At 52.5% G+C, this 23,433-nt stretch overlaps 3 protein-coding genes across 5 annotated transcripts in view; all 3 read right to left on the reverse strand.

Moving 5' to 3' along the window:
- Positions 1–2,380: 2,380 nt before the first annotated feature.
- Positions 2,381–4,219, reverse strand: LOC119521584 (free fatty acid receptor 3-like). Its single transcript, XM_037820003.1, has 2 exons — positions 4,138–4,219; positions 2,381–3,893 (listed from the first exon to the last, which is right to left on the reverse strand). The coding sequence occupies exon 2, from the start codon at positions 3,880–3,882 to the stop codon at positions 2,887–2,889; it is 996 nt and encodes a 331-aa protein (XP_037675931.1). The 5' UTR covers positions 3,883–3,893; positions 4,138–4,219; the 3' UTR covers positions 2,381–2,886.
- Positions 4,220–7,799: 3,580 nt separating this feature from the next.
- On the reverse strand, positions 7,800–14,125 carry FFAR1 (free fatty acid receptor 1). Its single transcript, XM_037819175.1, has one exon. The coding sequence runs from the start codon at positions 10,729–10,731 to the stop codon at positions 9,829–9,831; it is 903 nt and encodes a 300-aa protein (XP_037675103.1). The 5' UTR covers positions 10,732–14,125; the 3' UTR covers positions 7,800–9,828.
- Positions 14,126–14,258: 133 nt separating this feature from the next.
- CD22 (CD22 molecule) overlaps positions 14,259–23,433 on the reverse strand; it is a 34,044-nt gene continuing 24,869 nt past the window's right edge. Inside the window, exons 3-15 of one of the 3 annotated variants that reach the window (XM_037819170.1) lie at positions 23,250–23,309; positions 22,625–23,008; positions 21,428–21,730; positions 20,124–20,381; positions 19,706–19,969; positions 18,514–18,771; positions 18,058–18,321; positions 17,712–17,975; positions 16,270–16,366; positions 16,065–16,140; positions 15,774–15,898; positions 15,306–15,381; positions 14,259–15,004 (exon numbers count right to left, since the gene is read on the reverse strand). In XM_037819170.1, the coding sequence (XP_037675098.1) occupies positions 14,873–15,004; positions 15,306–15,381; positions 15,774–15,898; positions 16,065–16,140; positions 16,270–16,366; positions 17,712–17,975; positions 18,058–18,321; positions 18,514–18,771; positions 19,706–19,969; positions 20,124–20,381; positions 21,428–21,730; positions 22,625–23,008; positions 23,250–23,283 (2,535 nt within the window). In that variant the 5' untranslated portion in view covers positions 23,284–23,309 and the 3' untranslated portion in view covers positions 14,259–14,872. The remainder of the gene's footprint in view (positions 15,005–15,305; positions 15,382–15,773; positions 15,899–16,064; positions 16,141–16,269; positions 16,367–17,711; positions 17,976–18,057; positions 18,322–18,513; positions 18,772–19,705; positions 19,970–20,123; positions 20,382–21,427; positions 21,731–22,624; positions 23,009–23,249; positions 23,310–23,433) is intronic. The other 2 variants (XM_037819169.1, XM_037819171.1) reach the window with 2 other exon arrangements.

Below are 23,433 nucleotides of genomic sequence, written 5' to 3' on the forward strand. Positions count from 1 at the left end.
CACATACTGGAAGGCTGCTCCCTGAGTGTCCAGCCTCCAGTCAAGGAGATATGTTTAACTCTCGAAAATGCCTCCACTCAGCCTGTCTTCTCCAGTGGATGGTTTCCTGCTCCCCTTCACACCTCACACCTCTGATCCCCTCTGGTTTACTGGACAGAGTGAAATTTGGGGGCACCAGAATGCAGAGATTTTATAGCTCACTGCCTTCTGTCATGACACATTTTCTTGGCCAATACTTTAATGACTTCTTGGGTAGCATCCCTTGGTTTCTGGTCACAGTGGTCATTTAAATTTTCTGGTCTCCCCGCCCGCTCAACTAACCTCAAAGCTGACCTGTGTTCCAGGGAATCTCAGCCTGCTTTTCTAGCTCCTGCATTCTCAACAGGAGCAATGTTGCACCAGAAGGAAAGGAAAGTAATTCTTGGGGGCTACAAAATTTTATCTAAATATTACAGGATTTTGTGGCCCTCCAAAGGCACAAAACATAAACAGGTATACAGTATGTCTGTGTTTTTCAAAGTTCTTGGGCAGGGATGGGAGAGTGATAAATGGAAAAAAAATATTTTGAACAGCTCCTTATTGGAGCAATCATCCAGAAAGGGTAGAGAAACAGTGTTTAGCTGATCTTGAGTGCCTTTTGGGGTCCTCTGTGGGTCAGGTGCCTAATGGCTGGCTGTCTTCTGTAGCTACGTCTATGTCCTTTTGGTCTTTTTGTTGGGAGACCAACCCTGGCTTGAGACCGGCAGCAGCCCAGGATGTCCACCTTTACAGTGGTGCCCTCACCTGTAGGAGACTCACACTCGCATGAGCTCCATGACTCCTGCATACACTCAGGTCCCCGACTGTGCCTTCTCCCCTCCCTGCTCAGAAAGCCACAGGACAAGTCATGGAAATGCATCTTCCTCTGTTCGTGAGCTCTGCCCTTCTCTGAGAGCTCCTTTCCCTTGGCCTCAGGGACATAAGGAAAGAGCCGTGTCACTCCCCTCATCATCCACCCTGATGTTTGTCCCAGCTTCTGGTGACTTTTCATCCTCCCCACCTCCCTCCTCTTTTGCTCCTCCTGATTGCAGTGGGGGTAGTGCTGGGTGATGGTTAGGGCTGCAAAGCCAGTTAACTTGCCTCTGATTCCTCTTAATAAATCCTGGGCAGAGGGATAAGACTCCTGATCTTACTGTTTTCAATTTCTGTTTGTCGTCTGATCTGGGTCCTTGTTACCAATTTGGGGATCACAGGAAATGTTCCCTGTGACACCCCATTTCGTCACCCTTCTTCCCTTTCTGAAGAAAGGCCCATGTTAGTATCAACTTCTTATTAACCACCAGGGCCTGGTGCCTTGGGACACACAGATGAGCTGTAGGACAGTTCATGCCTCATCTCTCCACACAGATGGGGTCTCTGTCTTTCTGCCTGAAACCAACACCCACAGCCCTCATTCATTCACCCTGTCACCTGAACCTCAGGGAGCAGGCAGATGTTAAAGACCTTAGTAGACTTGTGAAATGGCTGAAGTTCTCAGCTCAGCCGTCTGCCATAGAAGCTGTTCCATAAATGTTTATGAAAGCAGCTGACTGAGCACACCTAGGTACCAGGCTTTCTCTGATTTTCTCATAGGGCACAGTGGGTCCTCGCCAGCTATTTCACATGTACCAATGGAAAATGAAAATTTCCTAAATGACCACATTTTGGATAAAATAGCTCCTAAAACAAAAGTCTAGTTGGTAGAACCCTAAACTAAATGACACTCACTGGTGATCCTCATTTATTTTTTCAGAAGGGTTCCTTTCCTGGGAAGAGGTCACACCAACAAATAGTCGATCTGCTCGTTCTATGTCTCATCCTGAACTGCTGACGTTGTGTGCTGGTCAGATGGCCTCACTGACTTTGGACATTTGATGGGTCCAGGTCAGGGTGGGTGATACGCAGCTGAAGGCAGAACAGCAGAGTGGACTGGGAGCCTGGGCTCCAGAGCCGAGTAACCCCAGCCTCAAGTCCTGCTTCTGTCCTCACCTCTCTGTGCCTGGTTCCTGGTCTGTAAAATGGGGATAATTATAATACCTACCATACTGCTATCGAGAGGTCAAGAGAAGGTCATGCATCAGGCTAGCCACTTCAGGTAGGTTAGCTATTATTTTTATTCCATCCCGCCCAGATCCTCTCACATGGTCTCAGCATCTTGTCATTTAGCCCTTTTCCTGCAGAATTCTGCTCTTTTATCCTCCTATCCACTAATTTCAGTGGCCCACATATCCTACAGGAAAACTCAAGAGAATGAGGAAAGACTGCTCCCTTTTGCTTGCTACCAAATTTATTTGAGTAAGTTTTCTTCTGTCATTTTGCATAAATGTCCATTTATATTTGAATAGATTGAGCAACAGCCACTTCGTAGAAAAGGGCTGTGAGAGCAGGATGCCCCTTCATCCCTGGATCCTGAAACAGCTGCCAGCACTGAGCGCACAGTCCTGCTGGGCAGAGCTGCTAAGAGTAAAAAGCCACAGGGCAGCTCCTTCAGAACCTCGTCACAGCTCTTAACTCCTCCTTTCCCCTTGGAAGACCTTGGAAGATGGCCCACTGCCATGAGAAACTCATTTTTGTCCAGAGCAGTCTCTCACCTTGATGACTCTTGGAGCTAACCAAATCCATGTAGTTTAGGAGGCTGGGGAGGGGCCAGTGTGGTGCGAGCGATCGTTGGGTGCATTGGGTAGCACACACTTAGGAAGGCTGGGTATATCCTCTTCCCTCAGGCCACCTCAGTCCCCGCCTGCCTCCCCAAGGTCCTGCTTCACTTGAGATAAGAACTACCCTGGGGATGATGTGTCAGTTACACCCCCAGACCCCAGAAGACCCAGCTTTCTCCAAGGCCAATTAGCCACCACAATCCACAGCCCCCTAGAATCCACTACTTTTCTCCTCGTTGGACAGATCCTGAAGCTGCCCCTCTCCTCCATTCTCCTCCTTCAGTTCCACACTGCTCCCCAGCCTCCCAGACCAACAGGCCCCAGCCACCCTGCTCAGCAGCTTGTGAAGTTCTGCTTGGAACTCAGACGATGAGAAGTAGTAGACAAGGGGGTCAACACAGGAGTTCAGGGTGCTGAGGAGCAGCACGTAACTTCTCCAGGATGGACTTTTATCCTGAATGAAGCCCACAACATGGGATACATTGTAGGGCCCAAAGCAGACGAGGAAGTTGAGCAGTGTGGCTGCTATGAGCCCTGCCACCCTCTTCCGCCGGCGATGGCTGGCTCCCCTGCTGAGGATCCACACCAGCCGGCTGTAGCAGTAGCAGGTGATGAGCAGGGGCACCCCAAAAAGGACCACAGCCATCTCTAGCCGGACAGGCAGCAGAATGGCCAGCTGGTCCTTCTGGAACACCAGGTAGCAGGTTGCATTGGCACTCAGTCTGTGAGCAGAGCCCCCTGATAATTCGGTGATGTAGACAATGCTGCAGTGGGCGGTGGCCAGGAGCCAGCAGGCCCCACTCACCAGACCGGCCTGTCTCGGTCGTGGCCGGGCCTTGTACCACACTGGGTAGGCCACGCTCAGGAAGCGCTCAATGCTCACAGCTGCCAGGAAGAGGGAGGTGAGATAGATGGTGGTGAAGAAGAGGGATCTGGAGAAGGAGCAGAGGAAGAAGGGCATGGTCCAGCGCATGGCACTGGCCGCCTCCACCATGCGGATCGGCAGGAAGATCAGCAGGAGCAGGTCGGAGAGGGTCAGGTTGAGCAGGAGCACGTCCACGGCCACCGGGCGGCGACGGAGTTTGCCCACAAAGATCACCAGGGCCACCAGGTTGAGGGGCAGCCCCACGAGGAAGGTGAAGAGGTACACGGAGAAGTAGAGCCAGTGATGGCCGGGAGAGAAGGACTGGTCTGGGTCTGTACCCATGGTGGTGGCCACTGGCGGGAGAGAGAGACAGAGTCAGGGTCTGCCAGGGGCCTTCCTGCCCCCTCGCCAGCTGCATCTCATCTTTGAGCAGGAACATTGCCTCAAGCCCCAGTTTGCCCTGATGCTTTCCCTGATGGTGTCTGCCTGCCCATCTCCCAGACCATTCTCTGCCTGCAGTGCCTTCCCTCCATCCTGAGGTACCAGTCCTGGTCACTTTCCCACTCCTTACACTTCCCTGCAGGGCCCCACGCTCACCTGCTTATTCAAGAGCCCAGGTGCTCTGGCCACAGCACCTTGCTGACTCCTCCAGAGGAAGTGTGGTGAGCTGTTTATCTTGGCAGAACTGATAAAGGCCTGGCAGTGCCCGTGATGTCACTTTCTGTTTTTCCACAGCACAAAAGATCCCTTTAGCTCTGTTGCCAGAGCTGTATGCAAAAGGAGGGACAAACTCCACAACTGTGTCCTGCTCCTTTGGCATCCCAGATGGGAAGTCTGAACCAGGCCTGAGCAGACCTCATTTTCTCGCCCCATTAATCTTGCCTAGATTAAAATAGTAATCTATGTCTAGTTGTTAGAATGGAGCTTGGCATATGGTATGCATGGTGTGGGCTTGTCTCTAGAATAATGGTGTTACTACTAGTACAAAACTACCAGTACTATAGATAGTTACTACTGCTACAACTAGTTATACAACTACTGTTTCTACTGCTGCTACAACTGCTATTACTACTACATCTACTAATGCAACTACTATGGCTACTGCTACAACTACCACTGCTACTACAATTATTAATAAAACCACTACTAACTACACCAACTGCTATTAGTACTACTACAGCTACTGTTGCTATTACAGTTGCTACTACAACTACTACTACTGCTGAACTGCTACTCCTATAGCTACTACTACCACTGCTGCAACAAGTGCTATTACTATGATTACCACTACCACAGTTACTGCTATTACTACAACAATTACTGCTACTACTACTACTACTAATAATAATGTAGCAGTGATGGTAGCAGCTACCTTTTTCTGGCACATCCTCCATACTCCTCTGCTGGGCAGGGATCACCATTATGCCGGGCTGTCCTTGAGTCTCAGGGTAGGGAAGTGACTTGCTCCAGGTGGTAATGATGTTAAGCATCACCACCAGGATTCAAACCTAAGTTCTGTTCAGCTTCAGTAGTAATTTATGTATTCATTCCTATACTTACGTAGCACAATGAGATACCATTTCACACTCATTAGAATGGTCCTGAGCAAACTGTCATACTATAGCAAGTGTTGGAGAGGATGTGGAGAAATTGGTTCCCTCATAAACTGCTGATGAAAATGTAAAATGGTGTCAGCCACTTCGGAAATCTGTTTGGCAGTTTCTTAAAAACTAAACAAGAATTTACCATAGGAGCCAAAAGTGTCTCCCCAAGAGCAATGAAAACATGTGTCCACTCAAAGACTTGCTTGCTAACGTTCATAGCAGCATAATCCAGAGCAGTCAAAAAGTGGGAGCACCAGCTGGTGGTCCATGAGCTGGTGAATGTATAAACAAAATGTGGTGTGTCTATATAATAGACCTCTATTCAGCAGTTTAAAGGAAAGAAACACCAGTAAGTGCTATGACAAGGATGAACCTGGAAATCCTTATGCTAAGTGATTGCAGCCAGACATACAAGACCACATATTACGTGATCATATTTACACCATACCTCATTTTATTGTGCTTCATTTTATTGCACTTTACAGATATTGCAATTTTTACCAATTGAATGTTTGTGGCAACCCTGTATCGAACCAGTCTATCAGTGCCATTTTTCCAATAGCATGTGCTCACTTCATATCTCTGTATCACATTTTGGTAATTCTCACAATATTTCAAAGTTTTTCAATATTGTTGTATCTATCTGTGGTGATCTGTGATCTTTGATGTTACTATTGTAATTGTTTGGGGGCGTCACTAACCACGCCCATATAAGACAGCAAACTTGATAAATAAATATTGTATGTGTTCTGACTGCTCCACCAGCCAGCTGGTTCCCCATCTCTTTCCCTCTCCGTGGGCCTCCCTATTCCCTGAGATGCAACAATATTGAAATTAGGCCAGTTAACAACCCTACAATGGCCTCTAAGTGTTCAACTGAAAGGAAGTGTTGCACACCTTTCACTTTAAATCAAAAGCTAGAAATGAGCAAGTTTAGTGAGGAAGGCATGTCAAAAGTCGATAGGCAGAAAGCTAGACCTCTTGCAACAAACAGTTAGCCAAGTTGTGAATGCAAAGGAAAAGTTCTTGAAGGAAATTAAAACTGCTACTCCAGTGAACACACAAATGATAAGAAAGTGAAAGAGTCTTATTGCTGATATAGAACAAGTTCAAGTGGTCTGGATAGAAGATCAAACCAGACACTACATTCCCTTCAGCCAAAGTCTAATCCGGAGCAAGGCCCTAATTCTCTTCAATTCTCTGAAGACTGAGAGGTGAGGAAGCTGCAGAAGAAAAGTTCGAAGCTGGCAGGGGTTTGTTCATGAGGTTTAAGGAAAGAACCATCTCCATAACATAAAAGTGCAAAGTGAAGCAGCAAGTGCTGACACAGAAGCTGCATTAGGTTATCCAGAAGATCTAGCTAAGATAATTGATGAAGGTGGCTACACTAAATTACAGATTTTCAATGTAGATGAAAGAATCTTCTATTGGAAGAAGATGCCATCTATGGGGGGTTGGGGGTGGGCAGGGAGTCAGTCCCAGGCTTCAAAGCTTCAAAGAACAGGCTGACTTTTTTGTTAGGGGCTAATGCAGCTGGTGAATTTTAATTGAAGCCATTGCTCACTTACCATTCTGAAAATCCTGGGGCCTTTAAGAATTATGCTAAATCTACTCTGCCTGTGCTCTATAAATGGAACAACAGAGCTTAGATGACAGCACATCTGTTTACAACATGGTTTAGTGAATATTTTAAGCCCACTGTTGAGTTCTGCTGCTCGGAAAAGACTCCATTCAAAATATTACTGCTCATTGATGGTGCGTCTGTTCACCCAAGAGCTCTGATGGACATGTACAACCAAATGAATGTTGCTTTCATGCCTGCTCACACAACATCTATTTCAGCTTTCAAGTCTTGTTATTTAAGAAATGTATTTCATAAGGCTATAGCTGCCATCGATAGATTCCTCTGATGGATCTGGGCAAAGTAAATTGAAAACTTTCTGGGAAGGATTCACCGATCTAGATGCCATTAAGAACATTTGCGATTCATGGGAAGAGGTCAAAATATCAACATTAATGGGAGTTTGCATGACTTTGAGGAGTTTAAGACTTTTGTGGAAGAAATAACTGCATCTGTGGTAGAAATAGCCAGAGGACTGCAGTTAGAAGTAGAGCCTGAAGATGTGACTGAATTGCTGCAATTCCATGATAAAACTTTTAACAAGTGAGGAGCTGCTTCTTGTACATGAACAAAGAAGGTGGTTTCTTGAGATGGAATCTACTCCTGATAAAGATGCTGTGAACATTGTTGAAATGACAACAAATGATATAAAACATTACATAAATTTAGTTGATAAAGCAGTGGTAGAGTTTGAGAGGATTAACTCCAATTTTGAAAAATGTTCTACAGTGGGTAAAATGCATTGCATGCTTCAGAGAAATCTTTCATGAATGGAAGTCAATTGATGTGGCAAACTTCACTGTTTTCTCATTTTAAGAAATTACCACAACCTTCAGCAACCACCACCTGATCAGTCGGCAGCTGTCAGCAAAAAGATTAAGACTCGGTGAAGGCTCAGATGATCATTAGCATTTTTTAGCAATAAAGTATTTTTAGTTAAGGTATGTACATTTTTTTTTAGACATAATGCTAGCATATCCTTCATAGATTACAGTATAGTATAAACATAACTTTTATATGCAGTGGGAAACCAAAAAATCTGTGACTCACTTTATTGAGATTTTCACTTTATTGCGGTGGTCTGGAACCAAACCCATAATATCTCCAGGGTATACCCGAATACAAAACATCCAGAAAAGGCAAATCTATAGATTTGTGTAGGTTAGTAGTTGCATGGGGCTGGGGATTAGCTGTAAACGAGCCTGAGCGATGTCTTAAAACTGGATTATTGTGATGGTTACACAACTCAGTCAATTTTAGCAAAAACCAACCTGTACCCTTAAAATGGATGAATTTTATGGTATGTAAATTGTACCTCAATTAAGTTGTTAAGAATATAACAGTGAACCAAACAATGTTTCTGTCCTCATGGTGCTTTCCTTTGGGGTACTGAAGGTTAGGGGTTGAGTGCTGGGATGATAATAAAGGCACCAATAATTAGAGGCAAAGAGCCAGTGGAAAAAATGTTGCAAGCAGAGGACTGGCCAGTGCCAGCCATCATGTCCTGGGGACCTGATGGAAGGGACAGTGCTCAAGGGGGTCATGAGAGGTGGCCAGGGGCCAGGGTGACCCGCAGGGAATAATGAGTAGCCCAGGCATGATGGGAGGGGCAGTGGGGCCACCTGGGGCTGGAGTTTTCCCTTCACTGAGCTGAGTTCACTTCTGGTCTGCAGAGCCTCGGGCAAGTTACTTAACTTCCTTGCCTGTCCGTTTCTATATTTATAAAGCAGGGGTAATAAAACTTCCTTTGGAGGATGGTTAGGAACATTGATTCAGCAAATATTTACTGAGCGCTTTCTGTGACTCCAGCTCCATTTAGGCACAGGAGCTATATGAGCGAATAAAGCAAAAATCCCTACCCTTGTGCCCGTTCAAGCATGGCAAGAGATCACTTGTGTAAACCAGGTAGTGCCTGCCAGGCACGTGGCTCCCACTTTGCGTGCTCCTGTATGCCCATGGTGCGGTCGTCATTAGAGGAACAAGCCTGGTACCTCCTTGCCTTGTCGGAGCCCAGGTGTTTACCTCCTTCTTGGCACTCTCCTCCGCCACCCTTCACCTTTGCAAAATGGGCCACAACTTCAGGTGTTATCCCCAAGTTTCCCCATGTCCCCTGGCCCTTGGGGGTCCCACCTTGCAGGATCACATTCCACTGCCACCCGTTCCTTGCTGTGGGGCCTCAGACAAGTTTCCTAACCTGTCAAATAAAGATGATAATATACCTGCCTCCAGGACTGAAGCTAGCTCAGGCAGTGCCTCTGTGCAGATTAGGAAAAGACACCCCCTCCAGGCACACGCCACCCTGCACCAGGATGCACCGCTTGAGGAGTGCGTGGTGTCTTTGTTCAAATTAGAATAAGACCCTTCTTCCACTGGTGGGAGCAGCCCCATGCCAGGCACTTGGCTTGGTGAGCAAAGCACAGGCTGGCCTTTAGTCAGTGCTTGACCCCGCTGCTGGTGCCCTTGTGCAGTAAACAACCTACCCAACTGTACAGCAGTGGCACGGCTAAATCAAAGGGCTGTTTGAGGGTGAAATGAGACAACGCTTGTAAAGCACCCAGCATGGTGCCTGGCACATATCAAGGACTCCGTATCTGTTTGCAACCATTAACGTCGTCGTTTGTAGTTTCCCTCTCTGAGCTGAGGTAGCTTTTCGTGCCAGCTTCCTCTTCACAGCTCTGATGCTGCCCCCTTGTGAGTTTGAAATGGTACAACAGTGTCATTTTCTTGCCTCCTGCCTCCTTCCTTATGCAGAAATTCAAATGTTCTTGGCAAGCATTTCATAGTAGTACCTTCCAAAGTGTATCATCTGAGTGACCTTTCCCCTAGATCAGAAACAAGCTCCCCTCCTGCTTCTCCACCGAAAAGGACCTCTGCCCCTGGCATCCTGGCAGACAGAGGCCTGCTTACCTACCTCCTGCCACCCGGCTCCTGGCCTCCACTCTTCTCTCCCGCCTCATCAGCGGCTCCAGGAATGCCACCAGGCAAGGCTGCCCTGCAGTTCCTCCGGGGCCGGGAGAGGCAGCAGGGCTCTCGGCTCCATGCCCCTGCCCCCAGCAGTGGCTCCTACTTCTGAGTGGTCCCCACATGTGTTCCGGCCACACACGCTCTCCCCCGGCTGGTCCTCTCTCCCAAGTAGCCGGTCACCAGTGGGTTGAGCACCACGCTCCATGCCCCCGTGATGAGCCCCAGCTTCCGCCAGCAGCCCCCCACGTCGGGGTGCAGGAAGCCGACCACATTGAAGGCATTGTAGGGCCCGAGGCAGAGCAGCAGGGTGAGCAGGGCCCCGCCGGCCACCCAGGCTGCCCTCAGCTTCCGCCTGTGGCTCAGACCTGAGCGGGCCAGAGCCCGGAGGCAGCCCACATAGCAGAAGGCCGTGATGGTCAAGGGCAGAAAGAAGAGCAGGAGGGAGAGGCTGAGGCGAGCAGGGCCTGACAACGCGGGGTCCCAGGCCTCCACGCAGACCGGCGAGCTGTTGACCAGCTTGTTGATGCCCAGGGAGCTGTTGGAGCTGTCCGCCCAGCCTCCCGGAGCCTCCAACCCAAAGACCAGCCCCAGGTGGCAGAGGACCACAACCCACAGAGCCACACACACCCCCCAGCTGTAGCGCGGCCTCCGGATGGCTTGGTAGCCCAAGGGGAAGGCCGCCCCCAGGTAGCGGCCGACGGTCAGGGCAGCCAGGAGGGCCCCGCCTGTGTAGAGCGGAGCGAAGTAGACCAGGGCAAAGACAGGACAGAGGGCGGCCGGCAGGGGCCAGGCCCCCTCGGCCAGGGCCTCCACGGCCTTCAGGGGCAGGGAGAACACCAGCAGCAGGTCAGAGCAGCCCAAGTGCAGGACATAGACGAGGCTGGGGGTGAGGCCGAGCCGGGCGTGGGCCGCAGCGCCCCGGATGGCCAGCGCGTTGAGCGGGAAGCCCAGCGCAAAGGCGGCCACGTAGAGGGCGAAGGCGAGCTGGGGAGGCAGGTCCATGGGGCCGGGCTGCTGGGCTCCCCAGCGTGGCGCTCGGCTTGCTCCGTGTCCTCAGGTCTCGCCGCCTCAGAGGAGAGGAGCTCCTGGGACGACGAACTGGTGTTAGAGCTGCCTGGAGCACGGGTAGCCAGGTGGTCAGACCACTGGGCAAGTGGAGGCCTGAATCAGAAGCGAAGTCCTCTGCTCTCCTTCCACTATATCACCTCTTTAAAGAAAGAGAACAGCCACGGTTGTAACTGGAAAAGATGGGGTGCAGGTATGCCGGCCCCGCAGGAGGGAAGGTGTCTTGAATCGAAGGCTCTGGGGAGAGAAGAAAGAAACAGAGAGGATTCGGAACAGGGTCTGGCCCTACAGCACGGGTTTTCCTTTGGAATGAAAGGAGACTCCTGTCCTCACTACCCCCTCCACCCCAATTCCCTGGAAAGAGCCCGAGCTGCTCCCCCTCAGTGGGGATCCTGCACGGCAGATGGGTGAGGGCTGGTGGCAACCCCCGGCTGAGGGGAAGAGAAGTGAGGGGTCTGGCTGTGATGGAGAATGCAGGCAGAGGAGTCCCCAGGGAGAGAGTCTAAGGGCCAGCCAAGTCCCACCAGTGTCACAGAGATAGGCCTTAGCAGATTTAGGGAGCACCTGGGCCGGGAGAATTTGGGGAGAGGAGCCACAGAGAGAGGGACTCACCTCTTGACGCTGCCAGATGTCTCTGAGGCTCAGGAGCCCCTCGCTGGGCTACAGGAGGATGGCCGGGCTGGCCAGTGAGCCGGAAGGGAGAGGGAAGGGTGGGGTGGCAGGGCCATTAGCCCGAGGCTCTAGCAGCCTGGGTGAGCAGCTAATGGAGCATTTCAGGCAGGAGCTGGGGACAGGCCTGATGAGGTGAGAGTCCAAGAAGAAGGTTCGAGCACCGAAGCGGGGGAGGGCAGGAGTCTGGGTTTCCCCTGGGTAGGCTGGGGAGTGTGCAGCCAGCAGCTTGAAGGAGAGGATTCATGGAGGACGGACGACCAGACACAGCTTCCTGCCCTCCCCCACCCCACCCATGACCTATTCAAACCTGCTCCTGGATGAAGTCGAATTCGTGGGCAGGCCCCATGCCTTAGGGGCTTACTCCAGCCACGTTAGCCATCCAAAGTGTCTCAGTTCAGTCCTGAGTATGTGGGATAAGGAAAACTTCATTCCAAGGTGAAGCTTCTCCCCTACCCCACTGTGTGCAGGCTGTGGGCGCCTTTTGCGAGGAGAGGGCTCCTCTGTTTTCCTGCCTTGCGCTTCTCCTTTCCCTTCTAGCTTGATGACAGTGTTTTCGGGCCCTTTCAGTGTTGGCCGGAGAGGGAAGGAGGAAAAGCACAAGCGAAGTCTTGTCCGACCTCACTAAAGCAGCGCGGCCGTGGCCTGCGCCCTGCCAGACTCAGGGCTGCAGGACGTCAAAGCCTGGGACGTTCGTGTGGGGACACCAGACGGCACTCGCTCAGGCCCGGCCAGAGTGGTCTCCTCGAAGCCCTTCTCACCAGGCTTCAGATGACCCCTAAGGGGTCATCACAGTGGTAGGAAACAGGATTCTTAGCATCTCAACAGCTCCCTCCAAAGAAACTCTGGTTTCCTACCCTATCCTTTTATAGCTCAGAGTCGCTGAATCGGTTCTTGGTTCCTGGTTGTCTCCTCTCCAGATCCTGCATGTGTGGTCCAGCACCTCATTCTGAATCCTGAAGAACTAGCCACCCATTGTGTAGCGTTTGTGTTTTGGAAAGACTGAGAAACCAGCAGAGCTGAGGGAAAATGTAAAAAAAGCGCATTAGCGTGCTGGAGCAAGCGTTTGGGAGAAGGGAGTTGCTGGGCGCTGAGGGAGGCCTCGAGTCTTGGAGATCTTTCCTGCTTTGGCCCTGGCCACCTGGCAGTTCAGGGCTCTACCAAGTGTCCCCTCCCCGCGGAGCCTTCCCTGACCCCTCCATCCCCAGGGGTCCCTCCCCTGCCTCCAGCTGGTCTCTCCAGGTCCTCCTGCATTGTTTATTCACAGCACAGCACCTGCTCTCAGAGGCGTCCTGTTTGCTATCTCCGCTGCTAGAGGGCAAAGATTTCAGTCTGCTTTGCTTGCGCGTTGCCTCGAAGGTGCTGGGTCAACATTGCTGAATGAACGGCTGGTTGCCTGGGCTCTGGGAGGACGGTGAGATCTGGGGCTGCGCAGAGGGCTGCCTGCGGCCTGATGTCCCTGCCCTCAGAGCTCCCCGGCCACCTGCTCCGCCGGCCTCCCCAGTGCCTGTTGACAGCCGCATCTCGCGGTCAGTTGCTCATGAGGAGGTTTATGTCAGCAGCTGGGCTCAGGGACAGGATGGGAAAGCACCCGCTGGTTGCCAGGGAGCCCGTCCCAGGCCTCATCACTCCCTCAAGTGGAGCCCACCCGAAGACCCTTTGGGGACCCTAGACTATGAGATCCCTAGGAGTGGGGCTGGGTCTTATCTCTTGTCCCCGCAGCACCTGGCTGCACCTGGCTCAGTGCTGGATGCATTGACAGCTGCTCAGAGATATTTGCTGAATGAATGAATGAATGGGTGACACTGAACCTCATTTTGGGTACAGAAACCCCCAAACCCTTCCCCTCTCATTCAAACAGTCAGCAAAGTCTCTCCTCCCTCCAGAAATATTTCTAGGCCATAGACGGTGCCCTTAAGAAATCAAACTGGGAACCAAGTGGATTGATGGAGAAACCAGTGCTTCACTCTGCCATAATTCCAGAATTTCTTCTCTTAGAAAGCATTCTGGTCTTGAGCTTAGATGGGAAAGGAGGGGAAGAAAATGAAGGTGGCACTTCTGGAGCACTAGGGATTTTGTGTTCACTCTCTTGGTGATTTATTAATCACATGTTCCCTGCCTTCTAGGGAGATGGGGTCCTAGCCCAGCGGCAGAGGCAGAAGAATGGATAGAGAGAGATCAAACCTGGTAAGTGGAGGGAAAGCTGGAAGGGCTTACTGGAAAATCTGATCCATGAACAGAATACAGAACTAGCGGGGATGATGGTGAAAGACAGAAAAGCTGTGAGGTTTCTTAAGGCAGTTGACCTTCAACAAGTTCAGAAGCAGCTGCAGGTTGTGAAAGAAATTGGTAGCAGTGACTTTTGAGAATAGCTGTAATGAATTGGCTTCCCCTTTTACATCCTTCAAGGGCTGCGAATACAAGATGGAAATTGTGTTTTAGGGATTTTGGGCTGCTGTGCTAGGTTTCTTCTAATGTGACTCCGGCATCTGTGAGGTTTCACCTCACTTCCTCTTGAGCCACCTGAAGGTAGAGGTGGCAACTTCACTTTACAGAGGGAGAAACCGAGGGTCAGGGAAGTTGGCTAACTCTGCTAGTTAGGTAGAAGAGTCTTGATTCAAATTCATGCTTGCATGGTTACAAAGCCAGTGCATTCTCTCCAATCTGCTGATTTATCATGAAATTGCCTTGACTCCCTTCCCTTCTCTCCAGGCCCCACAATGCCATCCCCATCTCCCCATCCCCAAAAACCCTGGCCTCCCCAGGCTGGAAGTAGTTCATGGGTTCTTTGGAACTGTAGCTGAGCCATTTTATTTTGCAGCTCTCTGTCTCAGATGACAAGACCCCTGAGGGTGGGGCTGCAGATCCTGTCCCTGGAATGCCCAGCTTACACGTAGACTTGTTTCTAGAGGAGAAACCAGCAGGAGAAACCAGTGCCTCTTTCTACCTCACTTTGTTCCCTCTTCCCCTGGGCTTTATCACAGAGGCAGAAATAGGGCATATGATTTGTGAATGGCGATTCCGAGCAGGGCTGGGGGTCAAAGGGATGAGGAAAGGGGGAAGAAGAAAGAATAGTGACATGGCTAGCCCGAGCTTGTACACAGCCAGCTGGGGACAGGGTTGGGGGAACACATGGTGGCGGGGGGCTGGGGAGGGACAAAGGGAGCTGTAGTGCCCAGGGCAGGTGTTTTGATGAGTTTCTGGGTGGGAAGGAGAGAGGAGATGGACCAGGGGCAAGCCCGTCAGAAGTCGGGTTACATGCTGAGAGGCAGTCTGGCTCTGGCACACGCACAGGGTTCTCTGCGCCAACTGGGGTGGCGGTAATTGAGTAACTGATCAGCTGTGCGGCTGAGGGTTCCAGGAGCTCCAGAAATGCCTCGGGCACCCCCACCACAGCCGATTCTGCTCCTCAGTGCTTGAGGGTCGCATAGTCTACTTCTTCTTGGATCAGAGGCCGAGTCCCAGCACCAAACTGAATCAGCTCCGAGTAATGTATCCCCTCGTCGTCTGGAAACTCTGGAGTCACGTTCTCATAGTCGCCCTGAGGAAGCCACAGGGTGGTCAGCCAGCCCTCACGGTTCCCAGCCTCCTGCCATCTGCTTTTGCTGCCCATTCCCTCCTCAGTTCTTGGATGGGGGTATCCAAGAGCCCCAGCAGAGTCCCCTTCTCTGGAAACCGAGTGTGGTCGTTGTCTAAGACTCTGAGGTGACTTCCCAGGCTCCGACTGTGCCCGTGCCTGACAACCCTCCCCAAGGCCCAGCCCAGGCCGCCCCGGAGCCCACAAAGAAGACTCAAAGCCGAGGCCAGACCACACCCCACACACCCCAGCCCTGCCCTCTTACCACGTGACGCTTCTGTACCACAGAATAAGTGACCGTGTCATCCCTGTTTGGGAAACTGGCTGCGGTCCCTGCACCCCTGAGAGGGAGGGCAGATAGATGAGCACAAACCAAGCATTGCGCCGTGAACTCTCCTCCTACTTCCAACTCCCCCAGCCCCCTCAGCAGTGCCCCCCAGTCTGTCCCCCTTAGCTGAAAATAATTTGCTGTATCCCCAGTGCCGAGTGGGTGAATGTATCGCAAAGGCCTCGGCTCAGTGATAAAGACAACTCGAGGCAGGCAGGCCCCTGGCTCACAGAAACTGGCACAGTTCAGTAGACAGTTACTTCCCCTGAGGGTTGTAATGCAGGCCGGAGGTGACAGGTGTGTAGCAGTGCCTGGCACAGCCTGGCACAAGGAGGGCAGGCAGACACAAGCTTGTTCTCCCGTATCCCTCGGGGCACAGGTGTCACCTCCCGGTGCCCTCAGTACCCAGCTCCTGCTGTGTCCGTGCTGCCGACGGGGAAGTTCAGGACAGCATAGCTAACGCCATCTTCCATTACTGGATTGTGACATCCCAGGGCGTGGGGGCCGTCCGTGAGGGGCGTCCTTCTAATCTGGGAGAGAGACAAGCTTTCAGCTCTAAACACTCATTTCATCACCCCAGCTCCCTTCCCTTGGCCTCTGACACCCCAGATCACCCTTTTGGTCACCCTTCTTTACCTGGTTTCTTTGCTCGACTCCAAGGGTTCCACTCTACTTTTCCTCTTTCTCTTGTCTTACCTTTTTGTTCCTCACAAAGAAGCTCTGCCCACTGGAATTTTCCTGAAGCCCCTGCTGGTCCCGAATCCTCTTCCAGCTACAGAGATAAAGAGACACTCAGGGTCACGGGAAGGGGAACCAAGCCTGTTGGGGGCTTCAGGAGCCAGCAGTGGAGTCGGGAGCAAGCCAAGGGGAGAGAAGCAGGCGGGCAGCGGGAGGCACTCACCTTCGGCGAAGCTTGGCCCCCCAGATGGCCAGGATGAGGATGGCCAGGCAGATCCCGATCCCCACGGCCGCTCGCCTGCCGATGGTCTCGGGGCTGTCTGGTGGAGGGAGGAGGCCCTCAGCTGATGCCAGCAGCCTCGAGCAGGTGCCCTGCGGCGTCTGCCTGGAAGGCACCCTCAGCTCCTCTTTGCACCCAGCCATCCAGCTGCTGCCCTTCCCTGCACCCCTCTTCCATGCGTGGGGGAGTGATGCAGAGAAGGAGCGAGAAGCCAGCCCCTGCCCGCTGGAATTCCCGTTGGGGGAAAGGGCTGGTCCTTTCTCACGAGGAGCTCCTGCTTCATGACCCACACGGGCACGCACAGAGGATGTTAGCCTCGTAAATGGGTCCATCTTTATCAGTCGGCAGGCTGGCAATATTATCAGAACGTAAAATGCACCTACGCTATTACCCAGAAGTTCCACATGGGAATTGATCCTGCAGCTTTTCTTGCAGTTCTGCCCAGCCTGCAAACAGCCTTGAAGAGGGCACTGGGGAGGTAAATTATGGGGCATTCCTACAACGGAAAGCAGTGCAGCCCCTAGCAAGAGGCAGGTCTCCAGGGTGTCTGAAAAGTCTGGAGACAGCAAACATGGTCGTGATGTTTCCTCATAACATGCTCAGAGTGTTTGCCTTTAGCCTCCAGCTTTGCAGGCAATGAGCCTCTCAATTTAAAGCTCAAATCATTAATCTGAAAAGTACAATAAATAAGTTAAATAGTTCCCCTGTTTCCAGACTCTCTGGACCCTCTGTGCACTGATACACAATGGTAGGATGATGGGTCCAGAAGTTCAGGACCAATTGTGTGACGAAGAAGGGCCTGTGACATGGCTCCATATCTGCACCTGGTGCCTGTATAGAGTATCTCCATAAGGAGACACAACGAGCTAGCTAAGTGTGGACACCTCTCAGGGGTCAGGGTGGGGGGCCTAGAGTTCTCCGAGATCAAGAGAGAGAGGTGTCTGCCTTTCCACTCTTACCCTTGTGTGATGTTTTATTTTGTTTTTACCCTGTCCTTGTCTTGTCTTAAACACACACACACACACACACACATTAAAAATCTCCAAAGATAAAAGCAAGCAGCATATCAAGGGTGAGACAGAGAGAGACAGAGACAGAGATGCCAGTAGGGGCTCAGGATGTCTACAGGGTGAGGAGGTGAGTCAGGGGAGACTGAGCAGGAGGGAGGGAAAGAGAAACAGGGCGAGCCCTGGGGGCAGGTGAGCTGCGGGGCAGGGCTGCAGAGCAGGGTGGGAGGTGGGTGGGAAGGGGGCGAGGAGACAAGCTGGGCTGGGCTGATGGGAAAGGGGAGGGGGAAAGAGGGGCTTAGTGGCCTGGGGGGCGGGGAGCTGCAGGAGCAGCCGAGCCTGGAGAAGACCCTGAGCCAAAGGGGGAAGGGGCCTTACAGTAGACGGTGAGGGTGCTGGGGGCCGAGTCGCCTGTGCCCAGCTGGTTGGTGGCCTGGCACCGATAAGCACCCGAGTGCTGGATCTGCACGGGCTCCAGTCTCAGTGTCTGAGCCGAGTGGTGCAGGTCTTGGTTGTTCCAGTCAAACCAGGTGTACCGGAAGACGGGAGGGTTGGCGTCACTCTGACACACCAGGGCTGCCTTCTCGCCCTCCACCACGCCGGCTCTCGGGGCAATGGACACACGCAGCTCCCTGGGTGCATCTGGAAGGGGACACAAAATAAGGATCTGGGTCACCGGTCACCAGCCCTTCTCTGCATCCAGCCGCCAGCCCCGGCCACTCACACAGCACGTGGAGCCTCCGGGCCTCAGACGTGGTCTGCCCTATGGAGTTGCTGACCGAGCAGCTGTAATCGCCAGCATCTTCTGGGGAGATGGAGGCAAAGCTCAGTTCTCTCCCTTCCTCCAGCAGGCTTCCATTTTTCTTCCAGAAGAAGCGGACTTCTTTGGGGCGGCTGCTTGAGAAGTCACATCGGAGGAGGACCCGGTGCCCAGAGTGAATCTCAAGATGGGGGCTGATCTGCAGGACCCTGACATCCCTGGGGGCATCTGCAGAGTGAGGGCCTTCGGCTGACCTCTCGGCTCCCTCTGGCTTTTCCTGCCCCTAGCACCTCCTCCCCTCGCCTGAGGCCTGGCTCTCATCCCTTCTGAGATGAGTCTGGGCTTCAGCCTCCTTGCTCTTCAATCCTCACATCCCACCTGGGCTACGTCCTCCCAGATGCCCCTGCCCAGGTCACTCACACTGGACATCCAGGTTGACAGAGGCAGCCCACGTACACCACCGGTTACAGGCTGCGCAGGCGATTGGCTGGGCATTCCAGGCAACTTTCGGAATCATCAGCACCCCAGAGGGTGGCTCATCCCGGGAGACTCGAGGGCTCCATTCATATCTGTTAACTGCAGGGTTACTGGAATTGTATTTACAGGACAGGGTCACTGCTTGTCCTTCTTGAATTGGTGTGGGGTTTTGAATCACCGTGGTCACCCCCTTTGGGGAATCTGGGAGGAAAAAAACCAGAGACGCAGGTGAAGAAAAGCCAGGTGTCCATAGTACCTTTTCTTTCCTTCTTCCTCTCTCCCTCCATCTGTCCCTGGTACTCACAGGGCTCCTAAATCAGTCAGAGGAAGGCTATCGCTTGCCTCTTTTATCTGTGTGGGGCAGAGACCCTCTCCTGGGCTTTTGGCCTCCTGTGGTTTGAGGCACAGTGGTTCAGAGCACACTGTGACCCCACCACTTAGAGCTGCAGGACCGTGGCCTGCGGTCCTCAGTTTACTCGTCTGTCACTGGGGCCCTAATGAGAGTATCTAACCTCGTGGAGCTGTTTGTTGCAAGGATTGAATGTGATGATACCCTTAAAGCAGAGCGGGGCACGGAGCAACTATTCAAGAAGCGTTAGCTGCTGCTGCTGTGATTGTCTGTCCTGCTGTCTACATGCCCACAACCTGGGCACCCCCACCAGCACATCTGGCTCAGACGATGACATCTCAGAATCCAGGGATCAAAACTATGGATTCTCTTTGACCTGGGCCCAACCCAGTGCCAAGGTTTACTGCGTTAGAGCGGGTCTGACGATGGAGAGGTTATAAAATGTGTTGGCCAGTTCTCCCTGAAAACTTCAGGATCCCTTCGGGGATTCAGCCACTGCTTGGTGACACTAAGCTTCCATGTCCCTCATGGACCTTGGGCATCTTGTCATTCATTCATTCAGCAAACATCTACCTATCATGAGCCAGGCCCTGTTCTAGGTGCTGGGAATACAACTGTGAGCAAAAGATGAAGCAACTGTCCCCAGAAGCTTACATGCCGGGAGACCCTGGCTTCTTTCTTGCTCTCCATTGCAGGACGTGGTCCTTCCCTGCACTCCATTGAGCTTCCTCCTTTCCCCACCCCCATGCTCTCTCCCTACAGCCCAGAAGTTCTGCTACTACTCACATTGTACGTCCAACTCAGCTTCCTGACCAACCTGTCCAGAGCCAAGACTGTTCTGTGCCAGGCAGGCATAATGCCCGGCATGCTCGAGGAGGACCTCTGGGATCTGGAAGTTCTTTCCTGTCATGCCCAGCACTTCCTCCTCATTGTGATACCAGGTGTAATTTGTTGGAGGAGGAAAGGCTAACGATATACAGGTCATCTCCACTGAATTTCCCTCTTTGGCTGGCAAGGTGAGGATCTGAACCTTGGAAGGTTCTGGAGCATCTGGAAGAAGGGGCAGAAGCAAGGGGGGGTGGTGGTGAGGAGAGCCTTCTGCTGTGTGCAGGCAGCCCCGAGAGCCTCCACTGGTCACCTCTCAAGGGCCTTGGTTCCCCCACCGCTCCCTGCCTGCCCCCTCTCCAGCTCCGAGGAGGCTCACACTGCACTTGGAGGACCACTTCTTCTGACTTCCCTGGACCCAGAGCATTGTGGGCCTCACAGTGGTACTTCCCACTCTCCTTCCTGGTCACGATGGACAGAGTTAGGTTGTACTCCTTCTGCCACAGTGGGCTCCCGTCCTTATGCCAGGATACACCTCGGCTCTCTGGGTGGCTGCTGATGATGTGGCACATCAGGGTCACGTTTTCTCCCTCCTTGACAGTGGCTTCTCTGGGACTGATCTTGATCTGTGGACGGTCTGCAGGGGCAGAGGGGCAGTGGGGGAGGGTGGAAGGCGGTAAGAAGGGGCAGTGCTTTCGCTCAGACTAAGGTCAACAAGGGTGGGCTGCTCCAAGCACCTGGACGACTGTCACCCCCTCCCAGCTGGTCTCTCTGCTTCTCCTCTTCCCCTACTATCTGGTCTCCTCCAGCCACCAGCAATGATTCCCAAGACTCCCCCTGCTCGAAACCATTCTGTGGATTCCAGGCTTAGAATAAAATCCGGAACCTTCACCTCGGCCCCGCATTCTGCTCCCTCTCAGTTCTCCCTCCTCACCACTCGGCTCCTGGGCTCCCTGTGCGTCAGCCTGACCCCCTCCCTCGCTCAGGGTCATGGACACACCAAGCAAACTCCCACCTCAAGCCTTTGGCACTTGCTCTTGCTTCTCCCTGGGATGCTCTTCTCCCAAACGTCCTGCCTCAGTCCCTCCTTTCCTTAAGGTCTTAGCTCAGAGGTTTACCTTCCTCAGAGGGTCTCCGTGCATCAGTCCCTCTGTCCTAACCCTGCTTTCTTTTTTCTTAATACACTCATATCACTATCTGCCAGTGTAGTCCATCTTTCTTTGTTAATCTATTTGTCATTTGTCCCTCCTCTGTAATGCCAGCTTCTCGTGGATGGCACTTTGTCTGCTCACTGCTGGGTCCCTGGCAGCCGTAACAGGGCTGTGCACTCAATGTTTACTGAATGAAGGAGTGAGGCCAGAATAATGATGTGGAAAATGTTCTCCCTCAGAGGAAAAGATACTAAGCAGATGATCCCCAAACCATGCCGTGGCTCAAGGATACGTGAAGTTACTTTAGTCTGTTAGACCAAGGCAGATGCCAAAGTGAATCTGTTTCCTGCAACACCAGGGCAGACAACAGGGAACACAGCTCCGCCTGGGCCACGTGCAGCTGTGGGTGACCACAGACAGCTTCACTACACTTTCCTTCCGTGGCTCCCGTTAGTCTCGGTGCCCAGTGCATGGGTTGGGGAAGAAATGATAAGGACCGTGTCCTTCCCGTGGGAGCACCAGGGAGACTCACGCTTCACATCTAGCTGCACCATTTCCTCAGAGAGTATCCACCCGTCAGTGTTATTCCAAAGCTGGCAGGTCAGGTTCATCCTGTGGTGGGTCCACTGCGCCTGGAACATGAGCTGGCTCTGGGTGGAGATGGCCATGGTGGTCAGGGTGGTCTGGGTGGTCTGGGTGATATTCGGCTCCTCCAGGGACCACTTCAGTTGGATGGGGTACCCAGGGCAGGCAAAATTCAGTGAGCAGGTCAGAGTGACTTTCTCGGACTCCTGGATTTCCGGAGGGAGCTGAATGTGCGGTGAAAGAGGCATTTCTGCAGAAGAACAGAGACCGTGCTGGGGGCCTGGTGGGGCTAGGGGCTGATGCCTGCTAGCCCCTTCCACCCTGCTTCTGACTTCCTGCCCCAAGTAACCCCTCAGTAATCTCTTGTCGGTCTCTTCCTCCTCTCTCCAGCCCTGCCTCTCTCTGCTTCAGATCACCTTAGCTCAGCCGAGTTCCTCTCCAAAAGTTCTTGGGCATGATACACCTCCTTAGGAATACTAATTTCAGTCTCACTTCCTGACAGCCGTTTTCTAAATGTTCTCAAGATTATTTCCTCTCTAAGTTTAGTTCAACACATATTTCTTGCTTTCATGACAAACTACTGTTTGTTTTATAGCCACACTTGGTGACATCCGAGCACAGCACTCCCCCAGTGGGATGAGCCTGTCTCTGTGGCTAATCTCTGCCATCCCCAAGGCTGGGAAACCCTTCAGACTGTGGGGTCTGAAGCTCAGAGCCACCCACCAAAGACACAGGCTGTGGGATGGAGAGACCAGACTCCCCAGGGCAAGGGCCCCAGACCTGTGTTTGATGGGTCACCACCAATCCCCTTGTGGATGTCAGTTAGCCCAAGCAAGGGATAACCAGAATTAGAATTAGTTGCAAGATGTCATATTGAGAGATTTCACTTGAAAATGCTGATTTCCAGATCTGGGATTTGCACATGACAGAAGGGGCAGGAGCCAAGAGACTGTTCCCCGCTGGAGGTGGGTCCAGGGCTCATGCCCTATTGCCGTGTGCCGCCTGCGTCACTCACCGGCATCCCTTGCCTGGCCTCTGCGGGCTCCTCAGTTTGTGACCGGCCCCTGCTCCAAGGAGTCAGGGTATTTCTCACCTCTTTCCTTGTCCCTGACCAGGGCTGAGACCCCCTACCCTAAGGCCTTACCAGAGACATTGAGGTTCATCTTCTCCATCCACTTGTCAGTCCCCGACGTCATCCGCAGCCCCAGCCAGCCACTGCCTTCCTTCACTGGGTTGATGCTCAGGCTGCAGTTCTGCTTGTAGGTGGTGCCCGTGTTCCGCTTGCTGTCACCCACATACTGCACCCTTCCTCCACCAGCCTTGGGGTGGTCATAGAGGATGGTCCCCCTAAAGTTCTTGGTGATGTTGTCATACTCGTAATTGTGGTACAGGGTAAGGTTATCCAGGGACTTTTTGATTCTTGGGATCGTGAAGCTGCAGGGAATCCAGAGGCAGGCCCCCTTCCAGGTGTAGAGAGTGTTGGGGTGCTCAACCTTCCACGAATTTGAGTCAGAGAAAGCCAAGTACTCTGGAACCCATCACAATGATCAGAATGCATTATTGTGGGGTAGAGAGGGCTTTCAAGGGAAGGAGGACTCTCCTCCAAGGATAGAGGGAGAGCTAGGGAGGTACCCAAAGAGAGAAGTGTGGGTATGTCCTGCCTCTGTCCACCTTAGCCCACATATACTCTTCCCTGCCCCAGCTCCTTCCTTCTACAGCTCCCGCCGCCATCCCAGAACCCAAGCACCCATCTCGGCCACTGTCCTTACCTAAGAGCAGGAGCAAGGGCCCAAGGAGATGCATGGTGTCCTGTCTGGACAATGCCTGCACTGGGAAGAGTTTGTCTTTGAGCCATCTGATCACTGATCCTTTCCAGGCGCTTTTCTTGCTCGCCCCACTGAGCTCCAGCTCCTTTTCCCAACCCTGGGAGGACCATGTCTGGTTGCGTGGCAG

Source organism: Choloepus didactylus, chromosome 27 (assembly GCF_015220235.1).
Source record: "Choloepus didactylus isolate mChoDid1 chromosome 27, mChoDid1.pri, whole genome shotgun sequence".
In the NCBI taxonomy this organism is placed as follows: Eukaryota; Metazoa; Chordata; class Mammalia; order Pilosa; family Megalonychidae; genus Choloepus; species Choloepus didactylus.